General features: G+C 49.4%; 1 protein-coding gene across 2 annotated transcripts in view; it reads right to left on the bottom strand.

The window, feature by feature from the left end:
• Nucleotides 1-12,262: 12,262 nt before the first annotated feature.
• The window catches only part of LOC104036705 (ubiquitin carboxyl-terminal hydrolase 12), a 31,917-nt gene continuing 24,013 nt past the window's right edge, over nt 12,263-20,166 (bottom strand). For both annotated transcript variants that reach the window (XM_075720380.1, XM_075720381.1), the window contains 2 exons: nt 19,809-19,887; nt 12,263-14,662 (listed from right to left, as the gene is read on the bottom strand). In XM_075720380.1, the coding sequence (XP_075576495.1) occupies nt 14,561-14,662; nt 19,809-19,887 (181 nt within the window). In that variant the 3' untranslated portion in view covers nt 12,263-14,560. The remainder of the gene's footprint in view (nt 14,663-19,808; nt 19,888-20,166) is intronic.

The raw sequence follows: 20,166 nt of genomic DNA, 5'->3' as shown, positions 1-20,166 counted from the left end.
CACGGACGGAAGCAGGGTGCGTGGCACGGACAGAAGCAGGGTGCGTGGCATGGACGGAAGCAGGGTGCGTGGCACAGGTCATGCCTGGCCCCAGGGACGTGGCACCCCGTGCTCAGCCAGGACCGAGCCGTGGGTCCCGCACGCTGCCGGGAGCCCTGGCACTGGTGCCGGCCGGCTGCACACCCGGATCCTGCCTCCCACCGCCGGCAGAGAGCCGCAGGGGATTTACACTTTGCAGCACAGAGACTGTTTGCATCCGATCCGCCTTTATTTACCACCTGGGAGTCCCCAGGCAGGGCAAGGGCAGCGGGATGGGTGGGGAGGATGACACACAGGACTTTACCTTCCCATCCAGTTTTGAGCTATTTCCCCTATTTTTTGTGATTTTTTTTTTCCTCCCGAAAGGTCAGCTCTCTTGTCAGAGCTAGAAGTCACGATCATCTTCCCTGATACCAGTGTAATCGTGTTTGATGAGTCACTTGTTTAACGGGAAGAGGCTGCTGGTTGCTATAGGGATGCAGCGGAGGGGAGAGGATCCCTTCATTACCCTAATCACCGCTCGTGATGGAGAATACACAACCTCGAACAATTCCAGGCCAAATTCCCCTTCACCGTAACTTTTGGGTAGTTCGATACGCTGGGCTCTTTCCCCAGCCGCGGGGCTGCAGGGGTGCTGGGGCAGGGCCCCGAGCGTGGGGCAAGCTCAAGTCTGGGGACATCACTGGAACTCGAGTCTGGGGACATCACAGGGCGGGGGGTGCCGGGGAGCAGGGAGGGGTACGGATAAGCGCAGTGCTCAACGTCGGGTTTGGGTACCATGGCGAAACTGGGAGGTGCAGGGGCTGCTGTGGCTTTGGGGTGATGGAAGGAGACACCCATGGGTTCCCCGCCACTGGCTCGTTAAAAACCCATCCCTCCTTAAGCTGTTTCTCTATATCCTAGGAAAAACTGTGGCTCCTGGGAGTGCCAGGGCTGATCCCTTGGCAAGGCGGCCGGTGCCCCGATTGGCAAAGGTGGGATGCTGGCAGTGCCGGGGAGCCGCAGGTGGTTGTTACCTTTGGAAATGAGGCCACCGGGTCACGGAGTCCAGCCGCCCAGGTCACTGGGACCCATCTCCTCCGGGCTCGTGTTTGCCTGCCTTCCTCCCCGCCGGGTTTCATCGCCATGGGCCATGCCTGTCCCGCAGTCAAGCACCTCCCAGGGGTGCCCGCTTGGTCCCTTCGCCCTTTGCTTCACCTTCTTCCGTGCCGGACCAGGGGATTTACTCCCCAATTTGGTCCCGGAGGAGGCTCCCGGCCACTTCTACAGGATACATGGAGGGGGAATTCTGCCAGGTCCATCCCTGCAGACTCCCACCGCCGTCGGTACCCCCCCAGCATCCACACGCTGCTCGGCAGAGGTGCCGCTCTCCCCTGGCACGCTCCCTGCTTTCCCAGCTCTTCATTAGGGAAGCGCTAATTACCAGCATAGCGTTCCTCGAGGCCGTTTCACCGCAACGCTCTCGTTTTGTGTAAACGGGCTATATTTAGCTCTGCTCCTCCTGCCGGGGATGCAGCTTGCCCGCTCGTACTTTTTCCTCCAGATCGGGAGAATTTGGTGCCTCTTGATGGTGGGGAGGAGAGAGGGGAGAAACCTCCAGCCTTCAGCCGTGCCCTCCAAAAAGGTTCATACTTGGTCTCTCCCGCATGAGCGGGGTTTGAGGAGCTTAACGGGGCAGCGCTGGGTTTCAGAAAGGAGCATCTTTTCCCCTTCACAAAGCCCACTGTGAAAAATAAAAAATAAAAGGAGGACGGCAGCGGGGGAGACTCAAACCTCCCGGGTACCAGCCGGCCTGTCGCCTCTTCGGTGGGCAGAGCTGGAGGCGCTGCGGAAGAGCAGGTTTTTGGGTGCTCTGATGCCACGGTTGCATTGATGGCGCGGGGGAAGGCTCTCTCCTGCCATCTCTGTGCTCTCCAAGCAGCCACGGCCCCATCAAGCCCAACCCCGCAAGCTCCCCAAGCATTTTGGGAGCTACTCATGCCAGCAACGCTGTGCCCTTGGAGGGGGAATTACCGGGCCCTCGCCGGGGCAGAGACCCCAAACCCCATGCAGCCGCTGCGGGGGCTCGCTGGGGCCCCCACCCTCACCGCGCCCCGCGGTGCTGTCCCCGAGCAGCGGCGCTCAGCCTCGCTGTTTATTTGCAAACAGGCTGCTGGGGACGGCAGCGCGTGCCAGGCTGCAGCGTGACTCGCGCGCGGCTCGGGGACCCGGTGACGCTGCTGGGGCGACGCGGCCGCGCGTGCCTGGGAGCGGGGATGGGTGCTGCTCCGTTTCCCCCGGGGCTCAGCGCGGGGCTGGGTCTGGCCGTCCCTGCCTGCGATGCCGAGCCTGGGCACGACCGCCCTGCATGGGGGGGACGCCCGTCCCGCCCGCATCGAGCGATGGGTGCACGAGGGGCAATCCCAGGACATCCCCTTTGCTCGGGAGACACCCCCTTTCCTCCCATGCTTGCTGCCTCTGACCCAGCAAAGACAGCCGCGAGGTATTAAGGAGGCAGGAAGAAGCTCAACCGGCGTCACGGCTGTGCAGCAGCCTGAAGCCCGCGATTTCTTCCTTTCCAGGCACGGTTTACGCGGGTGAAAAACTGCCGCAGAGATGACAGCAGAGAGCAAGGGCTGGGGGTGAGCCGCGGAGCCGCGGGCAGTGGTGCTGGGCACCCACAGCACCCAGCACCCGGTGCCGGCAGCGCCAGCGGGGTTTGTCCTCGTGAAACCCACACCGGCCATCGCAGGGTGGCCACGTGCCAGAGCAGCTGCCTGCTGTCTCAACCGCAGAAACCTGCGTCAAGGTCATTTTTATGGTTTATGCGCTGTGTGTACCTCAGTGCTACACACAACGCCCCTGCAAGGTTTTCAGACGCCTCGGGGAGGAGGATGCAGGTGAATCCCCTTCACTCAGCCCGGTGTGGTGCTGCTCCTGCGTCCGTGCTGCTCCTGCGTCCGTGCTGCTCCCGCATCCGTGCTGCTCCCGCATCCGTGCTGCTCCTCTGCAAACCCCACTCTCCCCAGGACCAGGGGCTGCTGCAGCCCAAACCGCCCCGGGAAGCCCAAACCTCTGTCCTTTGGGAAGGGATTGGCAGTCCCACATCTGCTTCATGGGGTGTCTGTCCCCAAATCTGCCTCGTTGCATCCTTGAGTCCTTCAAATCCTGCCCTGTTGGGTCCCCGCATCCCAAATCCTGCCTCGTTGAGTCTCTGCCGCCCAAATCCCACCTTGTTGAGTCCCAACCCCCCAGATCCTACCTCAGCGAGTCCCCGACCCTCAAATCCTGCCTGGCTGGGTCCCTGCACCCCAAGGCCCGTGACCTCGGAGAGGACAGCCATGCCCACATCCCCCTCCGTCCGGTGGGGAGGGCGAGATGCCGTATGGCCACGCAACTAAATGATTGTTGAAGCCCGCTGCATAACTCAATCTGATCCAAAATGCCCGAGCTTGGGATCATCCGTGGCCAGGTGGCGATTTCATCAAGGCAAAAAACAACAAAAAAAAATATCCCCCCCGCTCGCCCCGTCAGGTGTTTCTTGAGACACACGAGAGGCAAAAGAGCTTCTTTAAATAGCCGAGCGCAAGCGGCAGCTGGCAGAGCGGGAAGCGGGAGGCAGCTGGAGCTGCGGCTCTGAAGGTCAGCCCCGCACGCAGCCCGCGCCGGCTTCACGCCGGGCTACCGCGGGCGAGCAAGCGAGCAGCGGGCTATTTTTAGCCGCTTGGCTTTTGAAGAAAACAAAACCCCATCCAGGCCAACCACTGCTGATACGTTGGGAAGAAGAAAGCCAGCGCTGATCCTCGTCCTTGCGAGCAGCCCGTGCCCCTCCGGGGAACATCATAGAACCATGGAATCGTGGAATCGTTTAGGTTGGAGAAGACCTTTACGATCATCCAGTCCAACCATATCCCCACACCCTCCTGCGCTCGCAGGCACTGTGCTGGCGTTGGGGACTGGAACCCGGTCCTGGTTTCGGCTGGGATAGAGTTAATTTTCTTCCTAGCAGCAGGCACAGCGCTGTGTTTTGGATTTAGTAGGAGAAGAATGCTGATAACACGCTGATGGTTTAGTTGTTGCTGAGTACTGCTCATGCCAGTCAAGGACTGTTCAGCTTCCCATGCTCTGCCAGGGGCACAAGGAGCTGGGAGGGGGCACAGCCAGAATAGTTGATCCCAACTGCCCCAAGGGCCATTCCATACCATACGGCGTCATGGGCAGTATAGAAACTGGGGGGGTTGGCCGGGGAGCAGCGATCGCTGCTGGGAACTGGCTGGGTATCGGTTGGCGGGTGGTGAGCAATTGCATTGGGCATCACTTGCTTTGGATATTATTATTATTATTATTTTATTGTTACTATTATCATTACTATTTTACTTTATTTCAATTATTAAACTGTTCTTATCTCACCCCAGGAGTGTTTCTCACTCTCACTCCTCCGATTCTCTCCCCCATCCCATCGGGGCAGGGGCAGCGAGCGAGCGGCTGCGTGGCGCTGAGCTGCTGCCTGGGGCTGAACCACGACAAACCCCAGCCCTGGCTCACTGCAAATTTAGGGAAAAATAATGGATTTCACCCCAAGGCACAGACCGTTTGGATCGCCTGTCTCTGTGTAACTGGAAATCGGGAGGTGAACGCTCCGACCGGGGGCAGAGCTGCTACTCGGTGCACGGTCCAGGCGCGAGATGGATGCTCGGCATTAACTGCTGCCTCAGCTAAAACCTTGAGTGAGCGCGGAAGGGGAGGGGAAGCGGACGGCAGCGAGGGTTTGTTTGCAGAGCACCCACGAAAAGTGGGGCCGAGGCTGTCCCGCACGCCCGAGGCACGGCAGGAGCCCCGCCACGGCAGCCTGGCTCAGCCCTTTGGAGCTGTTTTGGATTTGGAGCCGTTTTGGATTTGGAGCCGTTTTGGATTTGGAGCCGTCCCTCGCGGGCTGGGCACCCACCCGGCAGCTCGGGCCCGTCCCCGCGCCGGTCTGGCAGCCACGGCAGCGGCACCCCAAGGCGTCCCATCGCCAGGCTGCCCGCCAGCGCCTTCCTCCCTGCCGCTGCACTTACACCCCCAGGCAAAACCAGGGGCATACCTTTTCCCCCAAATTACAGTATTTTCATCCCCGAAACCTTTCAAGGCGAGTGTGACTGCAGCACCCACAGCAGCCCGTGGAGCGTGACACAGTCCCGGTGCCAAGCCCTCACCTTCCCCGTGCCCTGCAGTGGGGTGGGTGCGGGCCCCTGGCCCCTGCTGCCCAGCCGTAAGGGACGGGAGGGAGCATCCTAGGAGAAATGTCCCCAAAACAGGGGGGTTTGGCTGCCCCAGATGCCCCGGCAAGGGACAAAACGCTGGCAGGGGAGCAGGGCTGTGTCTGGGCAGCGCAACCAGCTCAGCAGGATAAATAAAAGAGGGTTAATACAGCGCAGGAGCTGGCTGGCCATCCCCCGGCCACACCACCCAGCTCATCCCTCCATCTGCTCCTGCCTCGTCGGCAGCTCCATCAAAGACGTGCAAGACGAAGGGAGACCTCCCTAAACGCTTGGAGGAAAATCAGGGTGGAAATGGATGGGATGACCCAAAGCAAGACGGCGTTACTCATCCCTAAACCTAGAGCGGAGAGATGGAGAAGGGGTCTGCGGGCCAGGAGAGCGGCTGCTCCGTGATTTTGGGGCGTCCCAACAGCTCACACAAGCGCTCGGAGGAGAGCCGGCTCCCTCCCAGCGAGATTTGCCAGCCTGGCATGTTATTTTTTTCAGTGCCGAAATATAATTAGTGCCAGTTCTTCAGGAGCTGTCACTCACCGTCACGCAACGTTTGCTTTTCTTAGGAATATGACTAACTGGCAAATGATTAAACACGCTTGGGGAAGGAGGAGGGGGAAGTGACTTTTTTTTTCCTCCCTGGGAAGGAAAAAAAAAAAAAAAAAACCCACCAAGTTCAGGAGCCACTTGGCAGTCCCAGAGAGTGGAATAAATTTTGACAGCGCTTGAGGAGGGATGTGTGAGCATCCCGTCGGCCACGCCGGGCAGCCCGCGGCTCCTCCCAGCACGAGGATGCTCGGAGCCCCGGCTGGGGCCGTGGGAGTCATCATAGAATCATCATCATCATGGAATCATAGAATGCTTTGGGTTGGAAGGGACCTTGAGAGATCACCGAGATGCTCGTAACCACGGCTGCTCTGCAGGGACGTGACCACAACAAAAAGTCAAGCCACCTTCCTGCCACCTTCCTATTTTTCCCTTCCCGTTTGCCCCGTTGCTCGCGCCTGCGGACGGTGCTGCAGAGGATGCTCTCGCTCGCGGTCCCTCCCAGCAGAGCCCTTCTGACACAGCGGCTTTCTCGAAGCTCATCTCCTCGCCAGCGCTGCTTCGAGGACGGAGGCCTCTCGGAGGGCGGCACCGCTCTAATTACCGCCCGTTAGCTGCGACCCACCGCCTGCGCTGCAGCCCACAGCCCAGCCGTGGCCTCCGGAAAGCCCGAAATCAGATCCCGCTCTTTCAGATGGGTTATTTGGGAGAGGTTTTCTGTTTTGTTGGAAGGTATTTTTAGAAGATAACGCGGTTGCCAGCTCTCATGGGAATCCTTTCTGTCCCCGAGTCATGCTGTCGAAGCACTTGGCTCCAACCGTGGAGGAACAGCGCGGAGAAACTGGTTTTCCCAAATCCAGTAACCTCCTCCTGTCGGGGGGAAACTTCGGCAGAACCAAAGCTTGGCCTTTCTGCCGGCTCTGAGGCTAAAGAAACTGAGAGGCCCCCAAAATTCAAACCTAGGTTCATTGTCAGTTTTACACCACCCGTGAGAAACCAGGCAAAATAAGGGTAAAAATCTCCATTCAACTCTGCTTCACCGCATCTCAGGGCTACGTGAATGATCATATTTCCATTTTGCTCCGTCTGGTGGCTTCACGCATCCTTCAACGGCCCTTCCTGGCCTGAGGACTCGCGCGCTGATCCTCACCACCCCACGCCGTCCCCCCACGTTTTGGGGTCACCCCGAGCGCCTGGCGGGAGGCTTTGACGGCTGCCAGCGAGCGCAAGGGACACGGAGGTGTCGGGGCCGCTCCTCCGCCCGCGCCGGCAGCAGGTACCAGTGCCGTTTGGCTCTTCTCTGCTGAAGCGATGGCAAAGGAATTTGAAGGAACACGCTGGATTTTTTCCAAACGCGTGGCCTTTCGCTCAGAGAAATATTGTGACTCAAAATCTGAAAATGAACAGTTTAACATTAAAAAGAGAGAACTTGGAAAGGATTGCCAAGAATAACACTTTTTCCCCATCACCACCCCGTGATGCAATTCGCTGCGCCCTTGCCGCGGAGGAGCTGAGGCTTTGCTGGCACGAGGGTGGAAGCAAAGGGGCCCGGAGGAGGTTTGTAACGGAGCAATCTTTTGGCGCTGATGTATTTTACCTCAGCTTGTCCAGGTGACGGGGAAGGGGAGCCTACAGGTGTGGCTCGGACTTGAAAAACACGTGGCAACTTGACGGTGCCCCAATTACAGCCACGCAGGTTCCGTCTCCGAGGGAGCATCCACGATGCAGAGATGTGCTGCCGAGACGAGACTTTCCACCTGCAACAGCACCCGAGTCCCCACGACCTGCAAAGACACTGCTGCAGACCCGGCGCTTTCAAAATATTGAGCGTATTTCCAATCGCCCGTCGCTAAGGGAAAAAGGAACAACAAACCCAAATTGTAGGGGATGCACACGAGTCAAGGCAAGGAGGTCTCGCGAGGTTTGAAATCTGGGCGCGCACCGACGCGAGGCTCCTGGCCAACTACATCTTTCCTGCTGGCTTTGGCCGGGGTCTATCACACAAAGACCTCTGAGATGCCACTCCTCTGCTCCCAGCCGCCTCTGGGCAGTCGGCCCCGCAGAGCAGAGCTTCCAGATGTGGTTTCCCTTCCTTCGGGCCATCCCTTCCCTCCTTCCACTTCTTCACAGCACAGTCCCTGCGCTTTCTGCTTTACAGCGCTGCAGTGACTTGTTGCAGTAGGTGCAGGCTGCTTCTCACGGAAGGAAACCAATGCGCTAACAGAGCGCTAATTAGGAGACTTAATTACAGACAAAGTTACCCAGCTCCTGCTGGAAACCACCTGCTATTTTCTTTTGTGTCTGTACCTAGGGGTAGACAGAAGAAATCGCCTCAGCCGTGTTTGACCTTATCTTCTTAATGGTTGGACTGGATGATCTAATGGTTGGACTGGATAATCTAATGGTTGGACTGGATGATCTTAAAGGTCTTTTCCAACCTAAACGATTCCATGATTCTATGATTCTTCATCCACAGCCATGGTCTGGTGGTCAGCAGCAGTCTGAGGTACGCTCTAGCCTGCCAGCTGGAGCTCCTGTTAGCTTGTCCTTCTACATCCAGGCCTTAAAGCCAAGAAAATGTCTCTTTCCACCTCTATATTCCTCACACGATATATTTTGCTAAAGCAGCTACACTCCAGATAAAAACCATCTTGAAAAGGAAATGAACTCTGGGTAGATCTGGGGACGTTCCCAGCTCCAAACGCAGCTCTCAGCCCCCATCCCTGCCCTTTTCCCCTTCCTTTGCAGGCTTTCTTCTACAGTGCCTGCGTCTTGGAAATCACCGGGGAAGACCCAGCAGGGACTATTTGAATTTGTTTGCAATCTGTGCCTCCGCTGCACGCCCCGGCTTTGGTGCAGCTCCCCGAGGCTGGATCCAGGTGCAGATGACGTTTCTCAGCAGCGTGGCATCAAAAGCATTTTGCCCTCGACAAATCTGGGCCGGCGTATCTAGAGAAATACTTTGGGGGCTCTGATATTTTAAGGCCTTCATAAATCCTTTCTTAGCTTTGCCCTTCAGCTCCAACTCCTCTCGGGGTTTCTAAGCTACCCTCTATTTCACGGCCCCTGTGCTTCACTCCCTGTCCAAGCCGACACCGGCTCATGGGTCCAGTCCCCGTCATGCCACGCGGGTCTCGGAAAGCATCTGTTCCTACACCCACCATCTCCCACGTCCCAGATCCACTTCCCAGACTGGCATGGCACGAGGTGGACAAATTACCGACCACAGCTGCTGGATACTTCTTCGTTTTCATCCAGAATTGGCACGTTCCACGTCAAGGCAGCGCAGCAGCCTCGTGTTCTCCCTCGCCGGAATCCCCTGGCAGCTCACTCTTCCCTCACCTCCTTTGGGAGGCAGCTAACATTGAACGGCACTCAGGAATTCTGCTGCTCCCTCTGTCACCCCTCTCCTTTTGGGGAGCAAAACGGGGCTGGCCATCTCTTACCTCCCCAAATGTCATAGAATCATGGAATCGTTTAGGTTGGAAAAGACCTTTAAGATCATCCAGTCCAACCATTAACCTACACTACCAAGTCCACACTAAACCAATCAAGGGTAGACTAGACTAAACCATGTCCCAAAGTGCCACCTCTGCCCGTTTTTTGAACACTTCCAGGGATGGGGACTCCACCACCTCTCTGGGCAGCCTGTTCCAATGCTTGACCACCCTTTCCGTGAAGAAATTTTTCCTAATATCCAACCTAAACCTCCCCTGGCGCAGCTTGAGCCCATTTCCTCTCGTCCTATCGCTAACTACTTGGGAGAAGAGCCCAACACCCCCTCCCTGCCCCCTCCTGTCAGGTAGTTGTAGAGAGCGATGAGGTCTCCGCTCAGCCTCCTCTTCTCCAGGCTGAACACCCCCAGCTCCCTCAGCCGCTCCCCACCAGCCCTGTGCTCCAGACCCTTCCCCAGCTCCGTTGCCCTTCTCTGGACACGCTCCAGCCCCTCAATGTCTTTCTTGTATTGAGGGGCCCAAAACTGGACACAGCATTCCAGGTGTGGCCTCCCCAGTGCCGAGCACAGGGGGACGATCGCCTCCCTGCTCCTGCTGGCCACACTATTCCTGATACAGGCCAGGATGCTGTTGGCCTTCTTGGCCACCTGGGCACACTGCTGGCTCATGTTCAGCCGGCTGTCGACCAACACCCCCAGGTCCTTTTTGGCCAGGCAGCTTTCCAGCCACTCTTCCCCAAGCCTGGAGCGTTGCGTGGGGTTGTTGTGCCCGAAGTACAGGACCCAGGACACGGTCCACCTCTCCAGGCCCAGCTGATCTCGTTACACTTTCAAGGAACAGCTTTGCAGGAGGTAACTAATTCTCCTACAACAAGGTCCTAAGTCAGATTTTCATAATCTTATGCAGTTTTTAGTAGCTTCTGGACAAAAATCCAGAAGGTTGTACTGTTTCTGATAAAGATGAAAGGGGAAAACAATTAAGTACATTGCTGGAGCGCTGCCAGTCACTGCACTGCTTTGTATTTGTGTTTGTTATTTGTATTAAGGAGCTTTTAAAACAACTGACGACCGCAAAACGTGCTCATTGTTAGCAACCCAGAGAATGTACTATCTACGTAATTCATCCTTCCCTTTCAGGGATTTCAGAAACGCTGCGCACGCTGCAACAAGTTGATCCCGGGAACAGCCGGAGCAGGGAGGCAGGAGCTGGGGCTGCCCAGGGACCCACGACGCTCGACAGTCCGCGGCACGCGGTCCGACGCCGCTGCAGACTCTGCCGTACGCGCAGCCCGCAGCAGCGAGCTCCTCGCCCTGGCCTAGGGCCGCTTGGTTCTGCTCAAACACAAAAAGATTCCCAGACGTGACAGAGCCAGCGCGCATCCCCTCAAACGCAGGCTGCCACAGAGGCGGGTTGGTTAAAACGAGCAGCCGGACGGTAGAAAGGAGCAAACCATTTCCCTTTGCAAAGCATTTGTCTTCAGATTAAAAGGCCAAGGCGACCCTCGCGCTATCCCACCTGTCCTGCTTCATTTTTAACCTTAACGCACTCCGAACTATCGCTTACAGACATCTCGCCCCACTCGGCTGCCGCTTTCAGGAAGCCAGCAAAGCAGGCGGGGTATGTGGAAGCAAATCCGTAGATGGGCCCGATTTTGCAGGAGCGGGAGGGAAGCAGACAGAAGTAGCCTGAAGGTTAATTAGTGCAAGAACAGCAAATCCTAGCAGGACTTTACATGTTGAGAATTAATTATGTTTCAGGGGATTGCTTCCTTTTGCTGAATGCCGAGGACTACAATGGGAAGGTTTTACTTGTCTCAGGGGCCTTTGTTAGTCTATTTTCTTTCTTGTACCAATCAAATCCGATTTGTTTTAAACATCTCCTAAACCGAGCTGGCATGGTGACTTTACAAGCTCCTGCTGGTAACTAGAACATGCCAAGCACAAACACCAATTCGTAAACAAGCTCCGTTTCTGAAGTCTTTAGGGCAGAGCCTCTCCACAACAAACGGTAGGATCTGCGGAACTGGAAGTGAAACAGCAACGCAGGTCGCATTTTGCTTCTGGTAAGCAGAGACAGATCATCACCGTGGGGCGGTCTTCGCCCTCACCCCAGTGCTACGTTCTGGAGAAGACCCGAAGCGACAAGACCAGCCCCCAAATCCTGGCAGCAGTCCTGCATTATTGGTGCTCAAAGCTAAACCCGCGTTGCTTTCAGACCTTCCGATTTCGGTTGTTTGCCCTCAACAAAATTAATTCTGGGCAATACTCTTCCTAAAGTGACTGAAAGTCAAACTCGCGTTCGCTAGAGTTAAAACGAGCTCCATTTATGTACTGCTCATGTGTGACCCAGAAGGACAAGGACCAGACAGTATTTTGGATTTAAAATGTATTTTTACAGAGCAGCTGTCATTTTCAAGTCTCGTTTGCTTCTCTTGCGTTCTGACCTAGCCCCATGAATTCCTGCTCACAGGAGCAGCCTTTGATCAAATTCTCCCCTTATAAAAGTGAACTCCAGTCAACAACGCAGAAATGAAGACCTGTCCCGCAATGAACCTGAAAAGCTCCAAGCATATGGTGCTATTTTTGCTTTTAAATGTCTCTGTTCCAGATCAGTCAGATAATATTTGCAACAAAGTCTTACGGAGTCCAACAGCGAGGGGTGAAAGACGGAGAAGGAAAAAGGGAATTGCAGGGGAAAGGCGATGACAGAGCTACAGGGGATGAGGAACAGATTAAGGAATAGCAGCAGCGGGATGGGCCCCGGGTAACCTCTCCTGGGTTTACCAGCACATCACCTACCACCTGTGACACTGAATTATTCACTGCTCTTGGTTTCAACCGCGTACGCACCGGTTACATGCATGCAAATACAGCGGGGTCAGAAGCCCTCAGCCAGCCAGCACGGAGGGCGAGGCTACGGCGAGCGAGCGGCTAACCGATTACTTTTATTTCTGCCTCGGACTGAAATTCAAGGAGAAGCATTTGGGCCATGTGCATTTGATCATACATGACCTTTATTGGAGACAGGTGGGGTCATTTATTATACAGAAGTAACATCACACCATTCTCTTCCAATTTAATTCCTTTTAGTCTCCTTATAAATCTGTAGCAAAAGTGCACTTTTAACAGGTTTTAATCTATAGTATATATCTTTCAATATTATATCTCAGTCAGGTATTTTATTTGTAAAAATGTATCGCCAGATATACAAAATACATGTCTAGTGTACTACATTAATTTTTGTATTTACTGTTTAGATTATTTTAAACTCAGTGCTCTCTTTTTTTTTTTTCTTTTTTTTTTTTTTTTTAATTTTTTGCAAGACTTAGTGATGACAGGCTTCCGGTAGCGCCACCAGGAGAGGACTCACAGCTTGTGCGTGAACAAGGGGAGAAGACTCTGAGCCAGAAACAATTTTCACACAATAGGAACAAGATGACAAGAACGTTTGCTGTTATTGAATACGTCTCTTAAAATGACAGTACTCTGTATAATAAAAAATAATTAAAAAACCCAATGTCCGTATTTTATCTTCTGGAAGAGGAGATGTGCCAGGAGAATGGAACCTGTACCCAGTTGGAATACGATGGTAATGATTAATTTGCATTTTGAAGACAGCAGTTAATTGCTAACATTACGTTTCTGGTCATGATAAGAAGAAACAGATAACGTACAGCCATCACAAGAAACTGTTTGTGAAATGCTGCTTTCCTGAGGACAGTATTTTGGTAAAATATTTTATATCCTGTGCAAGCCACAGAATTGCATAAGTTAAATGTCCTCAAGAACAACAATCACCGGTACAACAATACCATGAATGGCTGTGCTGGGAACAACCACACAGAGGACAGCTCTTGGGTTACCTAACAAGATGGAGAAAGGAAAATAGTCATTTCCACCGGTAGTTTAGAGCCAGCTGCGACAAGCTTTGGCACGGCAACAGGACTTTTCAAAAAAAGAAGACGACAGAAGATTTTCTGATGTTTCTTACAAACTTCCTTAGCCTTTTCTTTCTAGTTATCCTTGAGATTATAATATATACACACGTAACGGATAATTACTTAATTTCAGTCTTCAAAAGACTAACAATTTCCCCTGTTAAGCAAGGCCTATAGAGGTAAAACAATCAGAAGCATTTTTAGGGGGGTGTTATGATTCCCAGATCGACACAAACATTACCAAGAGATGACGGGGAACACTCAGCAAGGTAACGCCTGGGTTGGTTGGTTGGTTGGTTTTCCTTCTTACTTGTTCATTATCTTGAAGACTAAGAACAACGGGATTAGTCACATAAATAATGCTCCCCTTGGTTAACCCTTCACAATTAGTGCTGTTTCTGTGTATTAGCATAGATTCAAAGTGGTAGTTGCATCAGTTTGCTATGTATCGAATGAAACGTTGAACAGATCCTGTTTCAGAACGAGGGCACTTTTGGTTTACGCAATAGCTCCAAGAAACGCTGTAACTTCAAACTTTCTACAGCAACTGGTTGCCGGACATGTTCTTCAAAAGGTAACTGCTTTTCTGTTCCCCTTAAATCTGCAGCAATGTGGCTCTGAGTCAAAACTTCTGCTTCAACAGAAAAATGCACAACGGACTAGGCTGAATATGGACAAAGTTCTCTGAAGAAGAAACAGAACAGTAAAAATAAAAACATAAAAAGAAGCAGTGCTGTTAGTGTTATCTAAAACCAAGATAATGTATAATGGAGAAACTTACAATGCTGCAGAGTTTTTTGTCTGTGGTTTTTTTTTTTTATAAAAAATTACAGACTTGACATTTCCAATATGTCTTAGCTTTGTACTGCTTCTCAAGTCTGAGTCACCAAAAATATCCAGCAACCAGCTGCTGTTCATATCCTAAAATATGCCTTCAGCTGACACTGAATATTGAAATCATTCTGCTAAAATACAGAAAAACGACGATGGTAGAAACCAAGGTATAGCCTCAGGCCAACATTAAATGGTACAAATTCTGCAATGCTACTTTTAAATCTCTTCTTCAGTTCATGAACAAATAAGCAGCCAGGTTTCAAGTAGAGGTAACACAGATTTTGGAAGATAGCACGTAAAAAAAAGCCCAGAAAGAAAACTGGAACAAAAGCTCTTCTTGTTACGGCAGTCAGCACTAATCCTCCACGAAATGGCAGGGAGAAACCTTTATCCGCCCCGCTGGATCTGTCCTGGTCCTACAGCAACAACGAGGAACTGCTTCTGCTGTCACAAATATGTTCCATTTGGACATATCTTGATCCCTTTTTTCTTTTATTCCTATAAATGTTTCTTTTGTCTTAGTCTCTTGACTGGTAGAAGAGGATATATCCAGATTCTGAGTTTTTGGAAATGTCTGATGTTAACCCATAGAATTCTTCAATGGCCTGGGCATCAATTTTCTGAAAATTAATGAGAGTTATAATTAGCTTCAGTCAAAACACCACCCTTAGAACCCCTTTCCCAGACAAAGCATTATTTTCTGTTCTTGGGGGTGCTGCTGGAAAACCACACAGTATTAATACAACAATATTTCAATACCATTGAATCCAACCAAATACAACAAAACATTTTTTCCACTTATTATCTTATTCACTATTGAAAAAGAAGGAAATCCAGACGAAATAATAAACCTCTCTGAAGCGGTGCACTCTGTAAGTTGGACTATAAAAAAAAAGGGATCCATGAAAATGTATCCTTAAAAGAGTACATGTCATTTTATATTTGCTTTCTCATTCAGACTGGTGTTACCTTTCCTGACCATAGGTTTGTAACATAAACGAAAAAAACGCAGTCTCTGATCAGCAAGGAAGATTTTTGTACAGTTGGGACCATCTTGACCAGATTTAACATTCAGGTAAAATAACTCCAGATTTTAAAGTTCCTGTGAACCTCTTACATAGAGAAGTCCTGCAAGTGCTACTGGTAATTATACCATGAAATCTGTGGATCTCTTCTGATCATGATCTTTTGGTCTTATGAGAGCTTTTCTTCCTGAGGATTTGCTGGTACAATGCCTACTGGAATATTATCACAAGGTGTGAGTTTTGAGAGAAATAAATTTTTTGCCATCTTAATCGAATTAACGGTCTGCTTATATTTAAAGTTGTGAACTACGTGCAGAAAAGCAGTTCTTCATTTTATACTCCAACCAGCAAGGCCTGTAGGGCATTTGAAAGGGCTTTTAAAGATGCAAGTTCTACAGTCTTGATCCCGCTCCTGAGAACGATTGGCTTCACATTACTGAATTTGATTCTGCAGTCAGCGGAGAGCAAGTGTAGAGACCGAAAACCTGAAATAAAATACTCCCCATGACCTGCGTTACTCAGCACTCCACTGTGTTTCACTACTTTAAAATACCTTTAGGACTCTGGATCCACAGAGGTGAGAGGCTGAAGGAGCCTGAATTTGTTGTGGAGGAGCAAAGGGAGACTAGCCTAAAGTTTCCCTTTATTCCCCAAGGAATAAAGTTGAGGAAGCAGAGAACTGCTCAGAATACAAGAGGCTCTGGGTTGAACACCTGCTTTGATTGTGAGAGGGAGTAGTGGAGACCAATTTGGGCTTATATTTTAAAAGAAAGGGAGGATGCTATGACTCCATCAAGGAGCCTCCTCAGCTACAGAATCCCTCTGGCAGCATGCTAAATCACTGCTCGCTGAACAGACTTCAGCATCACCAGCGAACACAGAAGCATTGGTTTCTGTAAGTGGCACTGCCAAACCACCTGCAAGTTTAGGCCATCCTTTTCTCAGCCTTTTTGAAGCACAAGAAAAACAGACGGAGTCAGTAAGTTTCCAGAAGATACATCAACTGCAGGACAGAGCTGCAGAAATTCTCCCTCGAATAGTTTTGTTCAACACTTGCTGTTAAAAAATAAAAAAATAGGGGACCTGCCCCCCTCAACAGATGTTTTGTCTTCCTCTCTTCTCCATTTAAGGACTTCAGAGAAGCTGAAATACCGTACTGAGGGCTTTTGCATTTTCACACAATTTATTAACATAACGTCTACTACAAACTGTTAAGACACACATTTTAACAGAAAAATAGCAAAAGAACATTCTTCAGTCCTTGTAATATATTTAGCAGACAACTCAAACGCGTTGAAGTGCCAACTAACTTGCCATGCAATCAAGTCTATTTCCACTACTCATTTGGAATGCAACTCAAACATTTGATATAGATTAATTCATCCTACAGATATTTTTAGTTTTACCATGGCAAAACTAACTTCCGTTTTTAATTTCACTATCCACAGAAAACACAGTGCAACTGAAAGAGGATTATGTGGACTCTATGCGTCCCATCCTTAGTTGACCACGTATATTGTTGCAGCTTTAGAGCAGCAAATGGTTGACGGTTTCACAACTACTTTTAGGATTCTGCAGTCTCACCTGGCATTAAGATGACTTTTCCTGTTAACTGAGTTTAAATCTCCTTTGCTCATTTCCAGACAACTACTCTGGTTCCCCAAGCCAAATCCTTTTCTTGCATACCATTCATAGCATTCAACTGAATGCTGCAAATCTCTGAACAAATATTTAAGCGAAGACATACAACCATTCTCCCCCTTTTCTCAAATTGGAGAACTCCCCGGATGGACACTTTTCCCTCTCTGTTTCAGATAAACATTGTCACTGTGATGTATCACCTAGCTGCTCTAATGACAACCTGTCAAATTAGCCAGAGATCATTTACTCAGGTTTCTCAATTAATTTTGCTTGGCGCAGTATCCCATTTGGGCCGACTGGCCTCCTGGATTTGATGCAGTTGCTTTTCAGATATGCTGTAGTATGTTTGATTATCATCTATCTTCAATTTAATTGATAGTTGGCCTTCCAACCAAATCCAAATAGATAAATAAATATGACTTCACCATTTCTGACATTTAGTGGCTAATAAGGATAAACTACTTCCTATTGACAGTTCAGAGCTATTAATTCCTATCACTTGCCAAAAATGCAACAAAGCTTTTTAACTGTATTTAAGGGGAAGAAGCCTTCTCCTGTGTTCTCCTTCAGGTGCAACATCTGTACGCAGGTCCTAGGGCTCTAGACTTATCTTCTGAAGCCTGCTGACTAATACCTGTTTCGTTATGTAGCCAGTTCACACCCAGAATGTTAAGTCTTCAAAGCTTAAAAAACAACAAAAAAAATTTAAAATCTGCTTTCATGTTCTTAGAGTCTCTGAAGAGCAGAAGGCTCCTGTGGTTAGCCCTAAAACCAGACAATTACGCAGAATTCACATTTTAGGGGATTTGGAGCTTTTGGGGTTTTTTGCCACTCCGTTTCTGAGGACAACCTCTGTAATGTCACACATAGCAATATATATTTCCTGTGGTGTCACCTTAAGGCCAATCACAAGCAGTTCGAAAATAGTACTTGGTCAAGTTCAGAGTAGATATTTAAATCTCTTTAGGCAGCAGATGGAACTGACAAAAGTAGTTGCGGCTTTATTTCCCTTTTTCAGTGAATAGCCTACAGCACTAGTAAGGAACTAATTCTCAAGAGCTGATGACTAAGCAGGGAGAGAGAACAGACGAGTAAAACCGCAGCTACTTCTTCCAGCAGCCTGTAGCATCAGCAGAGGAAGAGCAGGCTCCACTATCCTGTTCTTGATCACTGAATCGCCAGAAATTCAGGTGAGTTCTAGAAGGTCACGGAAAGAGAAAGGGTGGTATTTCCTAGACAGAGGGAGGTGAGATGTAAGCTTCACGTTCATCACACGCTTAGAAGGCAGGAGCAGCCACCATGGGCAGTCAGCGAAGAGATCCTCTGGGGCAAACCCGTCAGGAATCCTTACGGTACGCTCTTCAAAGCGGGTCAAGGAGGAACTGCTCATCAGAAAGGGTCAGTGATCTCAAATGACTCATGTGCAAACCTCTCATGTGCAATTTTTCATGCCCTCCACCGGTAGGAAAAACAAAGCCTAAATGTCACAGAAAACAAACAACACATGCAAACACCAGCCAGGGAGAATCTTCTAGCAGGAAAAGGAATCTTAAACTTCCGGATCTGCAGGTGGGGCAGAGGTAGTGCTACAGGATGGGGCTACGCTGCTAATCCTAGTCAAGACAGTGAAAACTCAAAGAACCATGGAAAACACAAAAAGTAGAAATTTCAGATCAAAGAGCTTTATTTTTACAGCATTTTAGATAAACCCTGTAAAAGATGAACTTAAAAAAAGGAAAGCCATGATTAAAGTTAGAAAAGCAACTTAAAGAAAAAAAAAAAAAAAAAGCATCCCAGGAGAGAAGAACTACGTTCTAGCTTACATGTGACAGCTCCTCAAATTTATTGTCCAATAACAGACAGCGCATATTTAAAAGCTATGTTTTGGCACATCTATAAAAGTGCCAACAGTCTTTGCAGATAAAAAGAAATTCCCCTTTTGACCTAAAAGCTAAGATACAACATAGCAGTGACTGATAGAAGACTAATATAGAACAGGATGGTTATTTTATGTCTACTTTTTAAAATGTAAAGTTTATCTTCTGGATGGAAAAGACACTGAACACTTGCATTTAAAAACACTGAAGTGAATGCTATTTCCAAAATTAGCCAACACAATTACATACTTCGGCTGTGACAGAAACAGAGGAAAATAACCCTCAAAATATAATAATGGGAGAAAGGCAACCGTTCATAGTCGTACAAGCTATCCAAATCACCAGAAAGTCACCCCTGATGCTCAAAGCTAAGCAAAGACTAAAAAAGGGAAAAAAAAAAAAAAAAAAAAGAAAAAAAAGGAGAATGTACTACATCTTCTTTATATCAATGCACGCAAGGATTTTGCTGCACCTGTTTAGACACTTAGCATCAGGCCTTAACCTCGACCATGAGATCTCAGAGGCAAACAGTACATTTTCATCTTTACGAAAAGCAGTTCTACTGCGGAATTTGTTCTACTGCGGAATTTGTTCTACTGCTTGATATTTGCTTGATAATTATGTGAAATACATGGATATATAAATATTTTGCATATTAGTCTTTACAGACATGTTAGTAGAAAAGTTAAGGAAAAATTTGCTTGAGCAGACTGTTTAAATATTATCGCCAATAGCCCAAACATCTTGGTATACCCTCAGGACCCTATTATAGTCTTCCAAATCTTTTTTCACAGTTTTTCTACACTTCCATTTGTTGGGGAAAACTGCCTACAAAAAAAGGTTAGAAGTTCTTAAATGCAGCGGTGAATTGCAACTAGCACAAAGTGAGTTAGTAGCAAAAACGAGCCCAAAAGATGGGCTGAAATAAGAGCATTTCAGATCTTGAATAAGACAATTGCGGCATTTCAGCCTTCAGAGGTGCACACCACCCCATGCCCCAGGTGTCAATACAGCCCTCATGTTCGTTTGCCCTTCTCCACACTACTTCTGTAACGAAGATGCACAAAAATGCTGAAGGTTACTTTTGAAACATCTAGAAATTATTCTGTGCACGTGTTTTGCTGGAATACTTTCACGGTTGCAAAAGCTAATCCCAGACATAAAAACGGAGCTGGGGAGTGATGCTGTCTACACTCGTTTTCCCCACGTAAAAGCACACCTACCTCTACAATGTCATCATCAAACAGCAACCAGAAGCCATGGCTCTTCACAATGGTGATATAATGTCCACGATTTGGACCACTGCCAGAAAAAAAGGATTGAAGACTTATTACTCTTGTGCCTACAAAGGCAGGACCACCGCTCTCCCGCATGATTCTGATATTACTGGCAGAGTTAGATTTTCCGGCTCTTAATATTGTCTAATACTACTCATAACATTGTTTAGGTTCTTAGACTTTGCCAAATTGCTTGAATTAAAATTTCTGTCATTGCTACTTGCCAAATACAATACATTCAAAATACACAGTTTCGTAAATATTTTAGATAGTCATTCATTTATTTCAAAAAACATAATTAAAA

This window comes from Pelecanus crispus, chromosome 13, assembly GCF_030463565.1.
Source record: "Pelecanus crispus isolate bPelCri1 chromosome 13, bPelCri1.pri, whole genome shotgun sequence".
Lineage (NCBI taxonomy): Eukaryota > Metazoa > Chordata > Aves > Pelecaniformes > Pelecanidae > Pelecanus > Pelecanus crispus.
Note: the sequence above shows the minus strand (reverse complement) of the source record. Positions and strands in the feature narration are given on the sequence as shown.